The sequence below is a fragment of the Camelus ferus genome, chromosome 11 (genome assembly GCF_009834535.1).
Source record: "Camelus ferus isolate YT-003-E chromosome 11, BCGSAC_Cfer_1.0, whole genome shotgun sequence".
NCBI lineage: Eukaryota > Metazoa > Chordata > Mammalia > Artiodactyla > Camelidae > Camelus > Camelus ferus.
Window position 1 is genome coordinate 60,938,464 of NC_045706.1, and position 23,663 is coordinate 60,962,126.

Here is a 23,663-nt window from a genome sequence, read left to right on the forward strand (position 1 = left end):
TCACTCCCTGCGTGAGACATCTCTGAGTCTGTTCCTGGAGGAGTGCCCACTGGAACTGAGCCCTGGTGCCCGCTGCAGCGCCAGCTCACGAGCGCACCCTGCTGGCCGTCCTCCCTTCCTGCTCCCTTCCCCAGGCTTTTTGGGAATCAACCCTGGATTCCCTCCCTGTCTGAGGCTCTGCATCTGGGGGAGGTCAAGCTAAGAAAGACACCACCTCACCGCAGAAGCTGACCCCTCTGTAAACAGACAGATTCATCTGCAAGACACATTTACTTAGTTCAATAAGAATTACATTTTAAAACTGAGAACTTAAAAAAAAATTGTTTTGTAACCGCTAACATGATAGCGGTTCTCTGAGTTAAATTACTTCCCTTCTTCCCATCATATTGCAATGCTCTGTTCTGGGATTCATAATAGAGCTTATTTTATGGCTCTGAATCTCTGCTAGCGGTTCCCCCTGGATTTATTTGCATATGACCCAGATATTGTGTTTGGACCGTCACCACAAGGTGTCCCCACTGATTGGTTTCTTTTCCTGTGTTTACTGTGAATTTGACAATCCATATTTTCCTCTCACCAAAAGCTAATTACCCAGGTGATTGATTAGATTTTCCAATTTTCCCCCAAATTTGCAGTATCCTCTAGATTTGGCCCACATTTTCTGAATTGTGCTTTGTGACAGTGCTGGGGTTCTTGCAGAGAGGAGTGTTGTGAAGATGGCCCTTCCCAAGCCAGAAGGGCAGTGACACCTCCACCGGGGCCACCAGGGGCCCCAGCACAGAGCTGAAGGGTCAGACCTACCTGGGCTGATCTCAAAAAGGTGCTTTCCTGGGTCCTCGGGGCCAGGAAGAAGTTCGGTCACCTGGGTCCCTTGCAGAGAAATAAATCCCTAAATAGAGAGACAAACACAAACACAGAGGTCATGAGAAGGCTGGGGAAGGGCTTCTGTGGTCAGGGCTCCAGGAGAGCAGAGGGTGGGGCCACAGGGTCAGAGGCTCCGCCCTCCAGGCTCCGGCTGGGCGGGTTGGGTGCCCGGAGGAGCACAGACTTCCTCTGCGCGGCTGGGACTGGGCACAGAGAATCCCTGCATGGGGTCACCGCTGGAGTGGGGCAACACTGCCTGCAGTACCCACCCTCGGAGGAGCTCTGACCATGGGAGACCACCTGGGGTCGTCACTCCCCTGGGCATAGAAGCCCAAGTCAGGAGCAGGGAGGAAGGTTCCATCATCCGGGGGGCCCCTGTCCCAGTGCGCCCCTTTGTAGCCTTTATGGGGCAGGAGTTTTAGGCAGTAGAGGGTCAGGGAGAGAAAGGCTTCTCATATGTAACTGTTCAGGAGGTGACATGGGGGAAAGAACACACAGATCTGTGTGAGCCCAGTTCTGCCCCCTCTTGGCTAGGTGACATTTCATTTCTCTACCTGTTCCATGGGAGTCAGCTACCATGCAGAAGGGACCCAGGACAGATGGTGCCACAAGCCTGGTGTACTCATGTGTGTACCTTACAAGGGGTGGGTCCCAGTGGGTCCCACCTTGTTCTCTAATGCTGAAATCTGCAGGCTGAAAGATGCAGGATAAGAGCAGGAAGTATAGGGATGGGTTGGGTGGGTTTGAGTCCCAGCCCTGCACTCCCAGGCTGTGTGACCTCAGGCAACCACTTAACTTCTCTGAACTCCAGTTTCCACATCTGTACAATGAGATAGCAACTCCCACTTCTCAGTGACATTGAGACACCAGATTCCTGTTCAGGAAGTCCTGCTCTAGACAAGGTGCTGTCAAAACCATTTTGACTCATCCTCCCCCACCCCCAACCAGGTTAGGCAGGGCCTCCTTTGTCCCCTTTATCTATGCAGAGTGACTGATCTCCACCAAGGCCTTTGGTTCACGTTCAGATCTGTTCAACTCGGACTGCGTTCAGCTCCAACTAGATATTTTGGGTTCTTTCCATGGGAAACTCCATCCCTACAGTCTAACTGCCTGGGTTCTGATCCTGGCTCAGCTACTTACTGGCTGTGTGACCTCAGGCAAATTGCTTAATCTCTCTGTGCAACCTCCCAATTTCCTTATCTGTGAAGTAGAAATAATAATAGTCCTTTGTGGGGCTGTTGTGAACATGAAATGAATCAGTACTTGGAAAGTCCTCAGAGCAGTACCTGGCACACAGTGAAAGCCATGTATTTGCTAAATAAATCCTAGCTATTACTGTGTGTCAGGGCTCCACGCCGGGTGGGGGAATGGCACCCCTGCATCTGCACTTGCCCAAGTGACTGGCGTGATCATCTGCTTTATCCACGTCGTCGCCTTCAGTCCCCTACCCTTATGTGTGCTCACAGGGCACTCATCTTTCCACTCCCATCTTTTCCAGGCAATTCCTGGCTTTAAAGGTAACTGGAGCCTCCACGTGGCTGCTGAAGTCTGGTGCTGCCCAGAGGGAGATGCTTTTTCTCATTTAAGTAACGTAAAGGCAGAATGGTGTCTTCACCCACGGATGCTTGCTCTAGAGAAATTACAGCAATAAACCAGAGAACCAGATGGTAATCGTTATAACTAAATTAACAGTTTCTTTCTAGGGAATCTGGAGCTAGTGGGAATAAATCAGGACCATAGCCCAAGGATGGGGAAACGTGCTCATTAGAGGGTGTGGACGAGGTCCATCACTGGCTAATGGGATGGGTGTTTGCTATTTCAGTAACCGTTTGGGTGTAATCCTGAGCACTTTGCTTTTTTCTCTTTGTGCCTCAATATCTGTCATCCATAAAATGGGAATAACAATATTGCCACTAACATTACTTTCTATTCCAGCTAAATGGAAAAGCAGTAATAGCTCCTGCTTAGAGAGCTTGTACTATATTCCTGGCTCTTTGTCTAAACTATTGGATTTAATCTTTCTAGAGTTCCCACAGGGGTGGGTACTACTATTCCTATTTGCCTGGATGAGCAGATGGAGAGGTTGGAGAGGTGAAGTAACCAGCCCCTTGTCCCACTGCTGGCAGGGGTGAGCTGGGATGTGCACCCGGGTATGTCTGAAGCTGGAGCACTTCCCCTCCCACATTTGTGACAGAGGCTGCTGGCTGACTTTGTGGACCAGAAGCTGCCCTGGAGAGCCAGGCTGTGACTTTGGGACCCACCGCTCACTTGGGTGATTCCCAGTGTGGCCCCATCACTGCAGGGGGCCCTCAGAACTGGCTTTCGGTTGTCCAGATCCCTCCTGCCTCCTGCCACTGGTTAACCCCACAGCTTTGAGCTCAGCAGTCTTGTTCAGTCATTTGTGGGTGGAGGGCTGGGAGCAGGGAACAGAAGGGGAGGGGAGGGGAAGCAGGAGAGCAGAGGGAGTCTGTTTTCCTGTTTCCGGTATGACGTTTGTGAAGGCTGTCACGAAAGACACATCAGGAGTCAGTACGAAGCATCCAGCTGAAACACGTTGGGTAGATCTCAGCCTTGAGCAGGTATCAGAGTCACCCCAGAGCTTGTTAAAACACAGAGCGCCAGATCTGGTGGTGGTGTGGTAAACGTTTAACAAAAGGCTCTCTGAAAAAATCAGGCAACCTGATTTAGTGTTTGCCAACTTCTGTAATATAAACACCCCTCCCCCAATGGATGATTTCACGTCATCAGTGAGTATGACACTGGGAAGAAATACACTGCAGGGCTCCTGCCCCACAGATACAACAGGGGTCAACAGGCTCTCAGGCACAGGTAATATTAAATGAAGTCAAAATGTATCACCCCCTTGTGATACATTTTGAAGACTGATTATCTTTGTTTTTAATATAATTTATTTAATAGTAGATCTGTATGATTTAATTTTGAATAATGGAAGTGTTTAACAATGGACTGGTAAGCATAGCCCTGGTAGACCCAGCCCTGGGATTCCTGATTCTACAGCACTGGAGAAAGGAGGAGAATCTGGATTTCTAACCAGCTTTCTGATGCTGCTGGCCCTTGGGAATACACTTTGAGAACCACTGTCTAGTGGCACTTAGAGGAAGCAGCCAAAGGAAGGTGCCTTTTCCCTAAGTTTACTCAGCACATCAGATCCCTCGTGTGCAAAGCAAGGCTAACGGCATCTACATCACGAGGCTGTTGAATGATTTGATATTTTCCTGCTGGCCTTGGAGAGCCAGGTTTTGGTTGAGCTGCTGTACCCTGGACGCACGCAGTTCCCAAGGATGAAGACCTGCCTCCAGCCCCTCAGACAGTGCCCCAGACGAGAGGGGACCAAGGTGTCCCCGACCTTCAGCACTTTGGACGGGGGTCAGCTGGCCTCCATCCTGCAGTGCCTGGGAAGGGACCAGATACAGTGTTTGCACCTAGAACTGCACAGGTGGGCACCTGGGTGCAGAAAGAGAGGGTGCAAACGCCAGTCACATGACAGCTTCTGTAACAGGGAAGAACAAATCTGACTCCATATTGGATCTGTTTCTTTTACTTTCACCTTTGTATTCTATTGCTTTTGCTACCAGGTAATTACTAAAGGGATGCTACCCATAAGCTTAAATTATACATAATGGCCCATCACTGGGAACCCTGCCTCCCAGGTAATGAGCATTAAGCTAAAATACCTTTGCTTAGCTCACAGGAAACATCCTGACCAGGCCCACTGTGAATGCCTGCAGGAAGGAAGAAATTAACACATCCCCTCCAGAGGCTGACCAGAACCAGGAAATGTTTGACTTTACTCCTTCCCCTTTTAGTATAAAAGAAGCATGAATTCTAACTCAGGCGAGATGGTTCTTTGGGACAGTAATGCACCATCTTCTCGGTCTGCTGGCTTTCTGAATAGTCATTATTCCTTACCCCCAAATACTCATCCCTGGATTTATTGGTCTGGGACGCAAGCAGTATGAGGTTGGACTTGGTAATACTTTCAACAAAGGTTAATCCCCTCTCCCCTTTCCCATGTGTCTGAGCCTAGGTGCATCCAAGTTCCTCCTGAGAAGACTGACTTCTGCCACTGACTCCACTCATTTCTAGCTCTACACCAATGTAGTCCATTAGTGTAAGTAATGGTCAAAGGATGTCCCATTCTGTCTGCATGCAACAGGGCCCTACTCGAGGCCTGCTGCTATCTCACCATAGCTCCCTCCCCAACCTTTTTAAGTGTATCAGTTTGATAAGGTCCATGGGTAGCTGGTGGAGTCCCCAGACACAAGCTCCAGAAATTCCTTCTCTCAGAGAGCCACCTCTGGGAAATGAGTAAGGCACATCCAGCAGAAGGGCCTTTGGGAGAGAATATATTTCATATATTCGTGTCAAATTAGAGGGTTTATTCAAAATCCATCATTTCTACAACATATTACATGCAAACTCCAGGAACACTGCAGGTGGAGGGGAAACAGCCTAGTGAGCCTTGCTCCCTCTCGTTTGTCTAAATCCAGCAATGGGGAACCCTAGAATATGGTACTGTACTGTGGTATTGTGGAACTTAGGGGCTGGGGAAGATGAATTCAGAAAGCCTCCTATATCAGATTCTAAATATTATTAGTTACCTATTGCTACAAAGCAAATTACTCCCAAACACGGTAGCTTAAAACAATAATAAACATTTATTCTCCTACAGAATTTCTGTAGATTAGGAATTTTGGAGTGGCTGAGTGTTTCTAGCTTGGGGTCTTTTATGCAATGACAGTCAAGATGTTAGGTGAGACATCATGAAAGTCTGAGTGAGGTCAGAGGATAACCCAAGGTGACTCCCTCAATGTAAAATGTGAAAAAAAAAAAAAAGACTCAAATCAAACCTTGAAAACATAGCAATAGAAACTACTCAAAATGAAACAAAGAGAAAAGAAATTTAAAAGGAATGGACAGAGAATCAGTGAGATGTGGGACTACTTCAAACAACAGAATATATATGTAACTGGAGTCTCTGAAAAAGAAGGGGGGAACTGAAAAATATTTGAAGAAATAATAGCTGAAACTTTCCCAAATTTATGAACCATATAAACTCACAGATGCAAGAAGTCCAATGAGCCCCAAACACAAGAAACATAAAGAAAAGTATATGAAGGTATTTCATAATCAAATGGCTCAAACTTAATCACAAAAAGAAACTCTTATAAGCAGTCAGAGGGAAATGATACAATATGTATGGAGGAGCAAAGGTGGAGATGACAGCAGATTTCTTATCAGAATCAATGCAGATGAGAAATCAGTGGAACAACATCTTTAAAAGTATTGAAAGAAAAATCTGTCAACCTTCCATTCTGAATCCAGTGAAAGTATCCCTCATAAATAAAGGCTACATGAAGACCTTTTAAGAGATACAAAATAAATATGAAATAATGCATCATTATCAGACTGATACTACAAGAACTGTTGAAGACAATCAGGCTGAAGGAAAATGATATTAGAATGATATTAGATGGAAAAAAGGGTCTACCCAAAGGAATGAAGATTAATGGAGAAACAGAAAATAGATGACTATAGTAAAAATTTTCAATGTCTGTTTATCAATAATTGATAGAACAAGTAGATGAAAAAATCAGTAAGGATACGGATGACCTGAAAAAACACTATCAACCAATTTGACCTAATTGTTGCTTCCCTCAACAGCAGAATGTATGTTCTTTTCAAATGCCCATGAAACTTGTACTAAGATGGCCATAAACAATTCTTAATAAAAGGCGAAGAATTCAAATACCACATATCTTCTCTGACCACAGTGGAATTAAGCTAGACATCAATAACAGAAAAATTTCTGGAAAATTCCCAAACATTTGGAAACTAATTAATGCATTTCTAAATAACCCATACATCAAAGAAAAAAATTTAAAAAGGGAAAATTAGAAAGTACTTGAAACTGGATAGAAATGCAAACACAACATATAAAATTTTGTTACATGCCTCTAAAGTAGTAGTTGAGGGGTAAATTACAGCACTAAATGCTGATATCAGAAAAGAAGAAAGGCCTCAATCATTGACCTCAGCTACCATCTTAAAAAATTACACATAGAAGAGCAAATTAAATTCAATGCAAAAGGAAGAAAAAATAAAGATGGAGTGGCTATAAATAAGATGGAAAACAAAGACTAATGTCACTGAAACTAAAAGGTAGTTCGTTGAGAAGATCAGTACCACTGATCAGGCTCCAGCCAGACTAATCAGGAAAAAGAGAGAAGATAAATTGCCAATATCAGGAAGGAGAGACGTGACTTCACTACAGAGTCTTCAGATTTAAAGAAGATAATAAAGTAATGTTAAGAAAAACATTACGCTAATAAATCTGGCAATTTAGATGTAGTGGATTAAAAAAAGACACAAACTACTGATGTTCAGTCCAGAAGGACTGGCTAAATAACCCTGTATCTGATAAAGAAATGGAACTTGTAGATAAAAACTTTTCCATAAAGAAAACTCCAAATGCAGATGACTTCAGTAGTGAATTCTACCAAATATAAGGAAAAAAATAACACAATACTACACAAACTCTTTCTAAAAACTGAAAATAGGTATAGTTTCCAGGCCATTTCATGAGGCCAAAACTCTGATATAAAGCCAGCCAAAGACATTATAAGAAAAGGACAATATCACTCAGGAACACAGATGCAAAAATTCTCAGCAAAATTTTAGCAAATTAAATTCAACAATATATAAAAAGGAAAACTCCTAATTACCAACTGGAGTTTATCCCAAGAATGCAATCCAAAATCAATCAGTCAATTCACTATATTTATAAACCAGAAAAGAGAAAAGATCATCTCAATAGATGAAAAAAAAAAAAAAAAAAGCAGTTGACAAAATTCAACATCCATTCCTGATAAAAACTGCCACCAAACTAGGGCTAAAAAAGAACTTCCTCAATCTGATAAAAAAGTATCTCTGAAAAACAAAAAGCTAATATCACACTAAAAGCTTTTCCCCTAAGACCAGGAACAACACCGTGATATTTACTCTTATCACCTCTATTAAACATTGTACTGGAGTCCTAGCTGCTGTTATAAGGCGAGAAAAAGGAATAAAAGTTGTCCAGATTGGAAAGGAAGAAGTGAAATTGTTTCTACAGACAACATAACTGTCTATGTAGAAAATTTGATGAAACCCTATAAAAAAAAGCTGCTAGAATTAATAAATGAGTTTGGCAGGGTGGCAGGGTACAAGACAAGTGCACAAAATTAAATCATGTCTCTATATATTAGCAATGAACAATTGGAAATTTAAATTCAAAACCATTTTAATCACACCCAAAACATGAAATACTTAGGGATAAATATAACAAGAAATTTTCAAGATCTGTGCACTGAAAACTGTAAGTCATTGCTGGGAGAACTAAAAGAAGATATAACTAAATGGGGAGATACACTGTGTTCATTGATCAGAACATTTATTACTGTTAAGATTTCAATTCTTCCCTAAATTGGCTCAGAGAGTCAAAGCAATCACAATCCAAACTCCAGTAGGTGTTTTGTAGAAACTGACCAGCTGATTCTAAAATTCATATAGAAATATAAAGGACCTAAAACAGCCAGACAACTGTGAAATAGAATAACAAAGTTGGAGATCTAATACTTCTGTATTTCAAGACTTACAAAATTACAGTGATCAAACCATTGCGATATTGGCATTAAGACAGACAAAGAGGTTAATGAAATAGACTAGAAAATTCAGAAACAAACAAACAAACAAAACTGATTTTTGACAAAGGTGCAGAGGCAATTCAGTGGAGGACAGACAGTAGGCTAGTATTTTCAGGAAATGGTGGTGGAAAAATTTTATACTCTTGTGTAAGGTGAACTTTGATCCATGCCTCACATCACATAGAAAAATATACCCCAAATAAATCATATACCTAAATGTAAAATCTAAGACTGAAACTTCTGGTAGGAACCCTTTATGACTTTGGACTAGGCAAAGATTTCTTTCATACAACATCAGAAGCACAATTTATAGCAGAACTAATTGATAATTTGACCTATTTGAATAACCCCCCCCCCGCTCTTTGAAAGATATGATTAAGAGAATGAAAATATGAGTAACATAATGGAAGAAAATACCTGAAAATCATATATCTGGTAAAGGACTTGTACCCTCAATATACAAAGCACACTCAAAATTTAATAATGGGGAAACAAGCAACCCAATTTAAAAAATAGGTAAAAGATTTGAACAGATACTTTATGATAGATGATGTAGGAATGGCAAATAAGCTCATGAAAAGATCCTCCACATCATCAGAAGTTAGGGAAATACATGTTAAAACCACAACGTGATGTCACTACATATTAGAGTAAATAAAATGTAAAAGACTGACTGTACCAAGGGTTGATGTGAGAGTGGAGGACCTAGAACTCCCCTACACTGCTGGTGGGAATGTAAAATGGTACAACACTGGAAAACAGTTCAGCAGTCTCTTAAACAGTTAAACATACATCTAAGGTACGATCCAGCCAATCCGTGTCCAGACAGAGATTCTACAGCAATGCTCATAGCAGCTTCATTATTAATATCCCCAAACTGGACGCAACCCAAATGGCCATCAACAAGTGAATGTGAATGTGAAAGGGCAGAAAACTAACGAGGTGGCTACTGGGTTGTTCAGGCCTGTACTTCTAGCTAAACTGATTTTATGAGTAACATGCTCCCCACCCCGTGCATTCTTTTCTTAGGATAACTTATCCTTTTACCCTAGAGGTCTTGCAAGAGGGTCACGGACCGATAACCTCAAGAAAATGAGCAGACCCTCCTAAATTCCTCAACAGCAAGTTCTTGTCAAAATGAAAGGGATGTAGCCCTTGCTCTCAACCTGATTGTTATCACCCTCTCGTTTCCATTTTTCTATAAAACCCTAGGATCCTTAGCCCAAGAACAGCTCACAGTATTTAAGGCATTAGCCCGCTGTGACTTCCTCTGCCTGGCAAAGCAATGAAGCTGTTCTTTTCCAATTCTCCCAAAACTCTGCCTCCGAGTCTCAATTCGGCTATCAGCTTACAGAGGCTAGTTTTGGGGCAATAAATGGGATAAACTGTGGCACAGTCATGTGATGGAATACTACTCAGCAATAAAAATGAATAAAAATGCATGCTACAACATGGATGAATCTCTAAATAATTACAATGAGTGAAAGAAGCCAGATATATATACTGTATTATTCTGTTTCCCTAAAATTCCCAAAAATGTATACCAAGCACATTAGTGGTTGCTTGGGGTCAGGAGAGGCAGAAGAGGGGGGTAGGGGTTACAAAAGGACACAAGGGAACTTTGTGGGGGTAACAGATAATGTTTGCTATCTTGATTGTGGTGATGGTTTCACAGGTATACACATGTATTATTTTTTTTTAAATCCTTTTTAAAAAATTTATTATTCTATTATTTTTTAATTCTTTTTTGTTTTGGGGGGAGGAGGTAATTACGTTTCTTAATTTTTTTAGAGGAGGTACTGGGGATTGAACCCATGACCTCGTTCGTGCTAAGCATGCGTTCTACCACTTGAGCCACGCCCTCCACCCCGCCATACACATGTATTATAATTTATCTAATTGCACGTGTTAAATATGTGCAGTTTATTGATGACAATTATATTTTAATAAAGCTGTTATGAAAAACTGATACTTGATTCAGTTATTGGAAAAGTTTTAAGTATGTGTATCCGTTTCGTAACAGAGCACCACAAATTTGTGACTTAAAACAACAATAACTTATTTTTATATAGTTCTAGAGGTCAGAAGTCTGAAATGGGCCTCACCGGCCTACAAGCAAGGGTGGGGAAGGCTGTGTTCCTTCTGGAGGCTTCAGGGGAGGCTGTTTGCTTTCTTTTTGCAGCTTCTAGAGGCTGCCTGCATCCTTCTGCTCTTGACCCCTTGCTCCATCTTCAAAGCAGCATTGCATCTTGAAACTGCTGTTGGACTCTGCCCTCCTCTCCTGCTTTCCTTTTCCACTATCAAGGACTCTTGTGATCACATTGGGGCCCACCTGAGTAATCCAGGATAATTTCTTTAAGTGAAGGTCAGCTGATTAGTAACCTTGATCTCATCGTCAGCCTTAACTCCTGCTTGCCATGTAACCTAACATTGGCAGGTTCCAGGGACAGGGACATCTTTGGGGAGCCATTCTTCTGCCTCCCACAGTATATTTAGAACAATGTTACAGGGAGGGGGAGGGTATAACTCAGTGGCAGAGTGTGTGCCTAGCAGGCACGAGGTCCTGGGTTCAATCCCCAGTACCTCCATTAAAAAAACTAATAAATAAAAATAAATAAACCTAATTACTTTCCCCCACTCTCCCCCAAAAGAAAGAAATTTATGAAAAAAAATCTAGAACAAAGTGGGTATGTGAATCTTCTTCAAAGGTAAACTTCAGGAAATCGCAATACAGACTGAGTTTTTCTGATGAAAACTTAGTGTCCAAATTCAGGGATGCTCAATGTAAGGAGAATCTGAAGACTCAGTATAAAAAAAAAGAATGTAAAATAGCTCATGAATAATTTTATATTCCTGGCATACTGAAATGACATTTTCTGGATATGTTGGGTTAAGTAAAATGTATTATTAAAATAAAAGACAAAGAATCTAGTAGAATAATGGGTTAAGGGTATTAACAAGAAATTAATGGAAGAAGTACAAATGGTGGGTAAACATGTCGTAAGAGTCTTAATTTAAAATATCTACTGGGGGAAGGGACAAATTAGGAGTTTGGGATTAACAGATACAAGCTACTATACATAAAACAGATAAGCAACAAGGATTTACTATATAGCAAAGGGAATTCTATTCAATATCTTGTAATAACCTAGAACAGAATATAATCCACAAAAAAACTAACCGAATCACTACGCTGTACATCTGGAACTAATACAATATTGCAAATCAACTATACATCAATAAAAAATAATAAAATAAAGTGACTACCAATATCTAATATTGGGGAAAGCAAGAGAAATGGGCATTCTCAGACATTTTTGATGGGACAGTAATTTGATAAAGCCTTTTTGAAAGCAATCAGGCAATGTCTAAAATAATTTGAAAATGAAATATACTTTAACCTAGTATTGAATTTTGAGCATTTATTCCAAGGAAAAACAAACATACAAAGAGATATGTATAATGATGCCTTTTGTAAAAATTTCTCTACCAGAAAATGTGTAAATAACTTGTCCATCAACGGGGGAGTGGTTAAATAATTTCTAGTACAGCCATATCAGAACAAGGTAAATGGAAAAAGCTTCTGAGATTAATTGTTAAATTAAAAAAAAAAAGAAGTGCCAGAAAAATAATATAGTACTTTCCCATCTCCATTTCTGTTACTGCCCTCTCTCAAGAATCCAGGAGCAACATGTAAATATACAGAAATGGCACAGAAAACTGACACTTGGGGAGGGAGTGGGGGGAAGGGTGAAGCAGCTTTCATGTTTTGCCCAATAATGTTTGCATCAAAGTAAGAAAATCTAATTTAAAAGTACAAAAGGAAAAAAAAGCACGAGAGATAATTCACAGGGCATAGCCCATGCCTGAGTAACAGGCTGCTGCCCTCTTGCCAGTGTCACTGCCCGGCTAAGCCCTCCCCAACTGCACGTGTCAAGGGCCAGGCCGGCCTGCTCAGCTTTTCTGCGGCCCGGAGGTCCATCTGTCATCCCCAGGCAAAGGAGAGCCACCTCTCCTCTCCTCCCTTCTGCAAACATCAGGAGTGGCGGGCCTCTCCATGTCGCTCGGAATCATACCTGGTGACAATTACTCTCCAAGTTGTCTGACCAGAGCGCACAAGCCCCGGCCCATGCCAGGAGGCTGCCATGGCTTGTTTGGCAAAGAATGATCTCTCCTGGGAACAGCTCGCAGAGCACCCTATGGTCCGGAGGCCTCCGCTCGGTCCAGGAGAATGACTGAGACACGTAACAGCAGCAGTGGTGACAAAGATTGCTGTTCACCTGTCTCTGTTCAGATGTCTCATGCCTAGAACTTACCCAAGTCATGAAAAGATAAGCATCCATTACATTCTAAATCTGACAGGGGTATTGTATAGCTCAGTGGTAGAGTGTGTGCCTAGCATGCACAATGTCCTTGGTTCAACCCCAGGTACCCCCATCAAAAAAAAAAAAATATATATATATATAAAATAAATAAACTAACAAACATTCTAAATCTGAGATGATGTGGAATAGTCATGGAAACCTCATAGGTGCAACCTTTAGAAAGATCTGGTTTCATCCTGACATCACTGCTTACTGACAGCAAGTGGTTGGACAAATTCCCTTCTCCCAGCCTCAGTTTCCCTCTGTGTTCAGGAACCAAATGGGACAGAGTGAACAGAAGGCCTGGAATGGAGCCAGACTGTAGCCGACACCCAGGAAGGCAGCATGGTGGAGGTGTCACTAGTGAGAGTTTACGGCCAGTGCATGGGCTCAGACTGGGCCTCCAATGCCTGCGTGACGGGGCAAGCTGCCATTTCCCAAACCCAAATGTGATGTGTTTTGAGGCCTCCACAAGCCGATGTCTCAACAGCGACCGGGTTCAGTGCAGGCAAGAGTTAAATGCTATCGCTGTGATTTGCGAGTTATGACATAGCCAAGGAATAGAGTCTGCTTATACCCATCTTAGCAGGAGTTGGAATCTATATAAACATTTAAAAATAATTACAGGGGGTTGTAATTATTGCAACACTGCCACTTAATGTGTAATTCAAGCAGCTCCAGGGCTGAGGCCTGGTTTTCTTACCAGTAAAAATGAGGACATGAACCTCTGATCATTGTTCCTCACGGGGCTGCCTAAGCTAGAGCTTTGTAAACGCTAAAGGCTGAATAAATGCAAGTATTTGTCACAGTTGTAATTTTAAAAGCACTTTGGCCACTATTTCTGTACATTTGGTTTGTCTCTAGGAACAACCCCATCCCCAATAATACCAGTGACTTGTGCCACAAAATAAGGTATGATGTAGGTTCCGGAGCCCCAGAGTGGTGAAGGACAGGGTTCTTCCTTCACAGTTTGTGGTGACAATCCTGTGGGGACCTCCTGCAGGGCCTGGCGTGTCTGCGCTTTTCCCCCTGGTCTGGGTTTTGGGCTACACTAGAGTTCCGTAATCTTCACGCTCTCATCCAGATCTCTCTCCAACTTGATCAAAGGCAGGCTGTCTGGGAAGTCTTCATTTTTCACCTTGTCTAAAGGGAGACTGTCTGAAGAACCAGCTTCTGAAATGCTTCCGAGCAAGGGGCATGATAAGATTTCCCACCAGCGGCATCTTGGAAAATTGCAGACACGTTTGAAAAAGGAATCACTCTGGGTTCTTTATCTCCTATGATTCTGACTGTGGCCTCAGATCAATCTTAAAAAGCTTTAGCCTCTGACACCAACCAGGAGCTGAATCACTCCAAATATTAAATAACGCAGATCAGAATGAAGTTCAGTGCCAAGTAGGGAAACATCCTCCTTCCTTATCGTACAAGCCAGTAACCATGGTCCATTACTGCCCAAATGCAGATATTAAAAAAGGCAACCCAAAAGTTGGAGACAAATGGCTTCTTGATTGGGGTGCTTTCCCTCCCTAAGAGGTTGAGATGAGTTACTTGTCTCGCCTCATTATTTGCAAGCTTCTCCCAGCCGATTGCCTCCTGCGCACTCCAAATACACTTGGTGTGCTCCACGTGTCTCCAAGCCCTGCTTCACCCCTGTGTCTTGGGCTACACTGGGTGTCCCTGGAGCATCTTTCAGCCTGTGAGGTGTCCCTTTCGGGGCTGAGTGTTGGAGGGACAGCACTGTGCTCTGCAGAAAGCAGGGGCTTTGGGGTCTGAGCACCAGCTCCCTGCACCTTCCCACACCCCTCCAGATGGCCACAAGCCCTGAAGCCCTCACCTGGAGGGCTGCCCAGCCCTGGAGCCTGAGCCCACAAAAGTCCAGCTGGGATCAGAGGTGAGCCTGGGGCAGACTGGAGGCTCTAAGACAGGTCAGGGCAGAGCCTCAGCAACCCTCCAGCCTCAAGGTTAATGCCTCTCCCATCCCCGGAGGGAACGCCCTTTGTAGGGTGAGTGGGTCTCCCTCCAGGAGCCACAGTTTTCCCTGTGGTTGGTTCTGCACCACTCTTGGACCCTGCCCTTGACTCTCCTGACTCTCCTTGAGTGATTCTTGGAGCCATTCTTTCAGATGGCCTCATTTCACTGGATTCCTGAGCCTTGCAGAGGCCGAGAGGTTGAGGTGGTGCCCATGGTCTTAGCACAGCGAAATCTCAGGCTCTACCCAGGCAAGGGGTCCCAACACGGTCACTCCTCAAGCCTTATCATCACTGTGGGCTTTCCCATGCCTGTGATCATGTTCATGATTACGAGATGCGATGCCACACGGATAGTGTCTGTACGAAGCCAGCACTCAACTAAATTTAGCGTCCTAGCCTCACTGTGTCCCTGTGATGGGCCCAGTGCTGGGGTGCCGAGTAGCTTTCCAGGCACTCAAGGGAAGCAATATTTGTGACCAGGGGACCAGAATGCTTACATGCTTCCATCTTGAACCCTCTAGTGGTGACAGGGCTCAGGCCAGTAGGACTGGGCAGAAGTGATGTCATCCATTTCCAGGCCAGGTCCTTTAGCAACTGCCTGTGACCCCCAGCCTTCTCTCCTCCCTCCCTTGCCACATGAACCCTGGAAGCCACAGAAACAGATGAAGCTTCCATTCTGCTCCGCAGTGGACTTGCCCCAGCAAGAGGTAAACTTTTATTTTTGTTTAGGTGCTGGGATTGCAGGAACATTTAGCATTGTTTATTTTAACAAATTAGATATTATTTTGAGCAAATACATGTTAGATAATTTTGTTCCGAACAGCTTACCTGGTCCAATAAAAAAGTTTTAAAAATCATAATATTATTTAAACATCAGATTTCTGCGCAGGAAAAGCCGTTTAACTCATAACGGTTATTCTCTTGCTCCTCTGATTGGATGTTGGGAGGGAAAAGCAAAGAGAGGGCAGGCCCCTCTGCCTGGGATACAGCCTTAGCGGGCATGGGCCAGCGGGATCTGCCAAGCTCTCATGGTCAAAGCACTGAGCAGGGCAAGGCTGCATTGGTCACTGCAGTCGAGGGCTGTTGCATTCAGAAGGGAACAGCCCTGAGAGAGCACGTGCTCTGAGCTTCCTAGAGGAGCGTGGGTCTTCACTGGCCAGACACTTCTCTCCAGTACGTTCTCCAACCCAAGACTCAGGCAGATGTTGGTGTCGATTTCTGCCCCACAAGGTGCGAACCCTGCCCTCAGCTCTTCAGACTCCACGTGGCAGGTTTGGAAAAGCCTCTACTTCAGAGCTGGGAGCCTTTGATGGTCAGCACTGCCTGGCCCCTGCCCCACACTGTGCGGAGCCCAGGAGGACGTAGCTTGTCCACAGCCCAGGGTCTGCAGCACTGAGCCACAGCGTGTGGTGGTCCCTGCCCCATTTCTGAGGCTGCACAGAGTCCAGCCTTCATCCCCCCATGATGAACAGGCTGTCCCAGAGGCTGACCCTGCTCGCTCAGGCTGCCCCAAGCCTTGGAGCACACTCCTTGGCAGTTTGTTTCTGCTCAGGATACACACCACTAGGACATGTTCATGCTGGCTCATCTTGGGTGGGAGGGGCCCCTTCTTGACTGGAAGTCGCCTGGTTCTGTCTTCTTGCTCTTGCAGCCCGCAACCAATGCTATGCTCTGGGGTATACGGTGATCTAGGAGTGGGGCCACTATGCTGTTTACTTGATAGCAGGTTAGTCTGAGAAGCATGGTATGTTTCAAAGGTCTCCTCTACCAGGCTGACCTGCTGAGCCAACTGCTTCTAAGGGGCATGTGCCACTTTCTGCCGAGTAAGGCACACCCCACCCCAATCCTCTGCAAAGGCTACAGTTCGTTCAGGAAACCCACCCACAGACCTCAGCGGACCGGGCAAGACAGCAATCCCACAGCAGCCCCTCCAAATCACCTCCTTTTTGCTGATAAACGGTAACTCAGTCTTTAACCGATGTACAAAGGAGCTAGAAGGCCCCAAATATAATTAAAAGTAACTTATGTTCATCTAAACAATGAATGAGATGTGTTTTCCATGCTGCCTCAACATCATTCGGTTCATTTTTTTGCCTAGTAATTGACAAAACGCATAATTTACCCATCAGTCTTCGAGCTATTACTGTAAATTAACTGGGTTCAATTGAAAGCCAAAGGATTGATCTCTTTTAAGTAGAAGATATTTAGCTACTGTAAGCTAATATCTGTGCTGACTTAAATGAGCAGACCCTGAGGGAGGCTTATTACATTTACACGAACAGGCAGCCACATGGAAGGAAACACATGAGTCGTTTTCAGAAGGTGAAGATCCGTTTTGTAGGCAGTGACACTGGGAGTGCAAAATAATTCGGGGGCAACCAGGACACTCGCCCAGTGTGATTTATATACCCCTGAGCGTGGCATCAGTCTCCTTAGAAACTGGGTTTTCCTTCCCTACAACAGTGGCAAAATCTTGCCACGTACTGATGAGCTGTAGGTACACGTAAGGTAATGTCGGCATTGTTATTTCAGTTGCAACAGAAGAACCACTGTTGGATGGTGAAAGATAAGCTTGAAAACACATATTTTTAGATGGTTATTTCTATTCTCTGTTTTTCCTTGATATGTCAGGTGCAGGGAAAAAATTGTTTTAACCACAAAGTTTAAAAACAGTTTAAAAATGGAGCTGGCTGCTGTTGCCAATTTGGAATTTACCAAATATATTTCTGTTTGATTTTAAATGATCATTTGGCTAGAATTTTCATTTTGATCTGTTAGTCGTGGGGAGTTATATTTCTCAAATAGCTACAAAAATATAAAGCATCCCCTCACGAAAAAGCCACACCTTCTGATATTTGAACATAAATAAATGAGGATTCTTTTTTTTAAATAAGGGTCCACTAAGTAATTCTTCACAAAAGCAGCATTTGAAGTTATCCCCAAGGACATTTAAAACAAGAAAATAGTTATTGTTTGATTTTTTTTTCCTGTAGCATTAATGGCAACATTAATATCAGGTCCCAATTAGCTCACGGGTGATTTCTGACGTCCTGGGGAGGGTGTTTACTCAACAGCTACTGAGCGATCCTGAGGCCCGAGCAGAGTGGGGCTCTCGCAGTGCTTCGATGCCTTCCCCTCACACTCACACATGTTCCTTCTGAGCGCAGCTAGATAGACTGGAATTAGCTGTGCCAAGATCTATGGGGGCAGCCAGGGAGGTAACGAAGCACTTGTTCTGTGGGCAGAGATGTGCAGGTGGGAAGTACAAAGGAAGAGTGAAGTCAGGCTCTCCCGGACTTCTCAGGAAGTCCGGGGCAAGTTCAACAAGCTAAATGTGACTGGTGGAAACACTGGCTGCAAAGACCCCACTGCACCAAGGTCTGTACCCATCAACTCTCTTGCTTCCCGCTGCGTCTTCGCAAAGACCTTTGTCAGGAGCTCTGCATTAAATGGCAACCAATGGCCAGGAGTGGCACCAACAGCAGGAATTCTGGGAAACTCCCCTGCTCTGGCCAGATCCCCAGAGCCCACCTGTTTCTCCCACCTCCTCTGTTACTCATCCAGGATGGAACTTCTGAAAACCTCTGTGGCTTGGCTGACTCCTGTTATTGTTCCTCCATTCCTCCTTGCTTTCTAAGGTCTCCACAGAACCCCCTGGCTTTGAGAATTGAAAGGGCATTTGTAGATCATCTCTGGCCAGCTTCCTACCCAACGATAGACTCCAGGTCCAGGCCGCCAAGTCAAGTGATGGTCTCGCCTTGGCTCGCCCAGCACCAGGGACTGGAGCTCACCCCTGCCTAGCAGACCGCTCCACTGGAACAAAGCGTTCTTCATATATGAGTGGCATGGTGGACTCCATGCAGTTCCATGTGTCCTGGCATGGCTTCTGGAGGCTCACAGCATAAACAGAGTCTTGTTAACATAAGGATGCAGTGCATGACCTAGTGCCTTTCCCAAGATTTCATTTCCCCAGATGATTTATTCTGTTTTGTTCTTTATACAGGCAGGAGTTCAGATCTCTCACCATCCTGGCTGCCCTGTTCCTGCCCGGATAAAACTGCAGTGCCTTGAGGGGACTATTATGCTATGACCTGGCCTGACCACGCAGAGCTCAAGGGCTTCCCTCCCTGGTTCCAATTTCCATGCAGCTCAACACAACCCACTGTCCCCAGTAGCTTTTCCGGCAACCACATCTCACTATTAGTCTATATTGAGCCTTTAACTCATTAAAACACTTAACTTTGCCTCCTTTCGACCTATTCTTAAATCCAGGCCTCTCCTTTCCATGACATCAAGTGATTTTTTTTGAACCAAAGGAAGAACTTTATATTTTATCTTAACAATTTCCCATGAAAGCAGCCTGTCAAGATGATTATGAATCTCAGTGCTGTTTTCCATCTTGGCCGTCCCCCACCCCCAGCCTTGTAAATTCACTGGTTGTAGTTTACAGACTAGAATGGACAACAGACATGAAACTAAGGAAGCATTATAAAATAGCAGTAGCAGTGGCAACAAAGATAACAACAACAACAACAATAATAATAATGACCTCTAGGGTGGTCTGAGTAGCAGTTTACAGCTGATGAAGGATGCTCACTTAGCGTTGGCTGAATCAGCTCCAGCTGAGTTGAATTTATGAGGTCTGGATGTGAAAGAGCGTCTGATGCAAGGGCTGCTCTGCGACTTGCTGTGAGCACGGACTGGCTCCCACCAGCCTGACAGCATCTTAGTTACGCCCGCAGATAGTGCCGAGATAAAGGCCCTGGTGGGTAGACTCTTACACAGTCAAAGCTGGGAGTTTCCGCAGGCAGACATTAAGCTGCTTCCTAGGCTCCCCGCACTTTTGTCAGACTTCAGGCTCTTTGGTAACGTTCCCATTCACCCAGGCCTGAGCCAGCCCCTCAGTTCCCTCATCCGGAAAATGGAGACAATCCAGGCACCTTCCTCAGGGGCAGGGACCCCAGGGGCCAGCTCATGACAGCACCGTTTTGTCTTTGATGTGCTAGTTTGGTACCCAGAGGCCGGAGCAAAGGGGTGATCGGCGGCATGCTGGAACATTCCCTGTGACCTTCAAGCTCTGGGGTCAGACGGCCTCTCTTTCCTCCCCTGAGGCGTCCTCTTTCCTAAAGATGGCTGGTTTCTGATTGCCCAGTATTAATGTTCACTCCTAGAAGTGCAGCCTCTTTCCCATCCGTCTTGTCTCTCCTCCTCCCAATTCCAAGCTTTTACTCTAAATTAAATCAAACTTTAAATCAATCTTCTCTCCCACTGCCGAGCCTCCCATTACTTATTCTCCTGGAAAACAAAAACAAACGGAACCCAGCCTGCTCTCAAAGTGATGTTGAAATCGCCTCGGCTAGAACCTACAGCTGCATCAGTCACGCGGCCGCGGATCCCAGGCTCTTCCACCGGAGGACACAGGCGTCACCTCCCACGCTTTCTCCTCTGCTGCTTCCAAGGCTCCCAGCTCCTGAGTTCCAGCACATGGTGGTTTTCTAGGCCACACGGGATGTTAGGACAACAGCCCCATCTGGATGGTCTTCCTGCCTCCAGCCTGGCCCCCTCCCAACCCTGCCTGCACGCTTGTGGATGACTTCCCCCTCAGAGCTCTGAAGGTCAAGTCTGGGCCCCCAAACATCACAGTCCCTCAACACCACCAACAGAATAAGGACCCAGCTTCTGGATGTGGTACCCAAGCCCTCCACATCCAGCTTCTGGTACTGCACGCAGTTTGGGTTCCTGCCCATACAATGACCCTCACGCTTATGCTTCAGAGACTCTGGGCTCCTCCTTGGCGTAAGCTGCTAGACACACGGGCCCCCAAAGTTCACCTTCTGAGTCCCTCCAGTGTGCCAGGGCCAGCTCTGCAGAGGCTGGCTGGGCTGGTGGCTTTGTCTGGAAGAGGGAACCCTTCCTTTGTCTGACCCCTCATCTGCTCCCCTTTCTGGTGACCTGAAGAGAACTCTAGAGGGCGGTGTCCCTGTCACACTCCTTTTCTGATTTGTTTTTCTTTTCTTGTTTAAATTAAAAGTATTTGAAAATTAAATGAATATAATTTCACCGTGAGAAATTAGAATACAGCCATCCCATGGTACACGTGGGGGAATGGTTCCAGGACCTCCCCCACCCAACCACCTCAGATACCAAAATCCGAGGATGCTCAAGTCCCTTATATAAAGTGGTATAGTATTTGTATATAAACTACGCACATCCTCCTCTATACGTTAAATCATCTCCAGATGACTTATAATACCTAATACGGTGTCAATGCTTTGTAAATACTTGTAAGTACAATGTAAATGCTATGGAAAGAGTTGTAAATACAATGCAAATGCTATGTAAAGAGAATGCAGCAAATTCAAATTTTGATTTTTGGAACTTTCTGTAAAATTTTTTTTCCTAATATTTTCAATCCTGGTTGATTAAATTCATGGATGTGGAACCTGTGGATATGAAGGGCCGACTGACACAGATAAATCTCAGGTTTTCTGATCACCACCTCCGTCTCCATGCCCCGCCCTCAAAGCCTTCCCCTACAGCTTTTATTTATAATAGTCATACTCTGAAAATTCCAAAACTAAATTATTTCAGTTTTATTTCACTTTTTTCCTTCAAGTTATACCTAAACATAGTTTGAAGAATCAAATTGCTGTTGTAAGGCAGCAATTTCTTCCCTTTCTACCATTACCCAAATCTTTGTCACTATTTTTAACTCTTTTAAGTAAAATTTTTTTCCTCTCTTATTTCTAAATAATATGCTTATATCACTATATCTTGATTTAAAATTCTAGGCATTATTGGCGGAATTCCCAGCATGGAAGGTTATTTAACTCCCCTGCCCCCAGTGTGGCTTCCTGAACCTCCACGGTAACTTTGCTTATATCAGACAGTACTCACTGTTTATACTGCCGATTCTGGGAAATTGAATTGAACTGAATTGGATATTTTTTTCCTAAGGATTCCTTTCTTCTCTCTTTCTAGGATTTCTTCTCAGATGCTGAGCTGTCTCTCCTCTTTTTCTCTCTGCTATTCTTTCTGCGAGATGATGTTAAGTTTTCCATCCAACTTCTCCTTTGAGTTTTCATTTCTGATACTTATTTCTGAATTTTGGGAGCTGGTTTGTGGTCTGACTTATTGTTATAGCCTCTCTCTGAGATCGATAAAAATAGTTTTAAACAAAAGTTTCCCTCCTCCCGTATAGTTTGTGTTGCTTCCACCTTGCTTTTTAAAAGATTTCCTATGTTTTTGTCTGTCCTTCATTTGAGATTCTTTCCGTGAATGTCTAGCGACTCAAAGTGCCTTACCCCTATTTGTTATGGTTCCTCTAAGCAGCTGACTGGAAATTGTATGAGGGCCGGCAGGGAATGTTCACACGGCAGGTCAACAAAGAGAGAGATCTGCCTGGCCTGTTTTGTGGAGGGGGCCCTGCTGTTCACTGTTTTTCTTCTTGGCCTGTCAGATTCTCCAGTGAAAATTCCTCATTTCCTTCCTGAGGGTTATTCCTGACTGCTGGGGTCTGGGAGCCAAGTGTGGGATGAAGACTGGTAGGACTACTGAAGCAACAGGTCTGGATGTCAACCTCCAGTCTTACCCTCCTGCTCCAGTGTGGTACTGAGACAGGACAGGGGGCAGGGAACAGCCATTCAAGGAATGACACAGCAAGCAGCACCAAGATGGTGGAGATTCAACTCCGAGTAGACCTCGAGGCCCAAGATGGCGGGAGATTTGACTTCCAGCAGATCTTGAGCTTCATTATACACTCATTGTAATATATTAGCATGATAAATGACACGCCCACAGGCGCCATGACAGTTCCTGAGTCTAACCATAAATGGTCAAAATGCAGGAGGTGGGCCAATTCCTGGGAATCTCAGCCCCTTTCCCAAAGTAGTTGGAATGATCCTCCCACTTGTTAGCATATGAAAAAACTGGGCCCATAAAAACAAACAATCCCCACACACTGTGGCCACTCTCCCTTCTGAGTGAGATGGCCCCACTCTGTCTATGGAGTATGTATCTCTCTGAATAAAGCTACTTTTACTCAACTGTGGCTCACTCTTGAATTCTCTCCTGCTCAAAGCCAAGGACCCATATTTGTCAGGGCGCATCCCAGGGACTCATCTGAGACCTGGGACACGGCTATTCTCTCGCCCCACATTTTCCTGTATCAGTAACCCCCACCCCATATAATGGGGCCAGTGTCCTCAGACGGAAGTGCTTCTTTTGTATCCTCTCCAGAATAAACTCCGGTGTTAACACCCAAGTTGGGGCAGGGCAGTCATGGCTTTGCATCAAGTGGTTTGGGAGATCTGGGATCTAATTGCTTTTTAAACTGACTTTCAATCAGTCCTCCTGTTTTGAGCTCTTCTTTGCTCTTGTTTCCAGAGATAACTGGTCCTGCCAATTCCAGGGTCTTTGCTGGGGTTGGGGAGCAGGGGTTTGGGGCAGGGGGAGAGGGGGTTTGCAAACCAGATGGATTTTTGTGCTCTCCCTAGTGCTGGCTCAGAATTTAGCTAGCTCAGGTCTGCTACATCAGCTACCTCCTGTCCATCTGCCTTCCAGCATCCAGAACGTTGCTGTGGGTGTCTCCCTCCTATCTGCTCCATCTAGGTGTGGTCACACCTTCAAAAGCACACCTTTAGTGCTCTTTACTGGAGTTTGGAGGCCTTTAAATCTGTCATCCTTGACTAGAAGTTTGAATTTAAGTTTTGATTTTCTTATTAGTTTAGGAGGTAATATGAAGAGTGTGATTTATTTCC

The 23,663-nt window shown here is 44.5% G+C and overlaps 1 protein-coding gene across 8 annotated transcripts in view; it reads right to left on the reverse strand.

The window, feature by feature from the left end:
- The window catches only part of ARHGAP22 (Rho GTPase activating protein 22), a 179,315-nt gene that overhangs the window by 89,758 nt on the left and 65,894 nt on the right, over positions 1 to 23,663 (reverse strand). For all 8 annotated transcript variants that reach the window (XR_004324047.1, XM_032491660.1, XM_032491663.1 and 5 more), the window contains one exon: positions 802 to 889. Coding sequence is in view for 7 of the 8 variants with exons in the window: in XM_032491660.1 (XP_032347551.1) it covers positions 802 to 889 (88 nt within the window). In the remaining variant the exon portion in view is untranslated. The remainder of the gene's footprint in view (positions 1 to 801; positions 890 to 23,663) is intronic.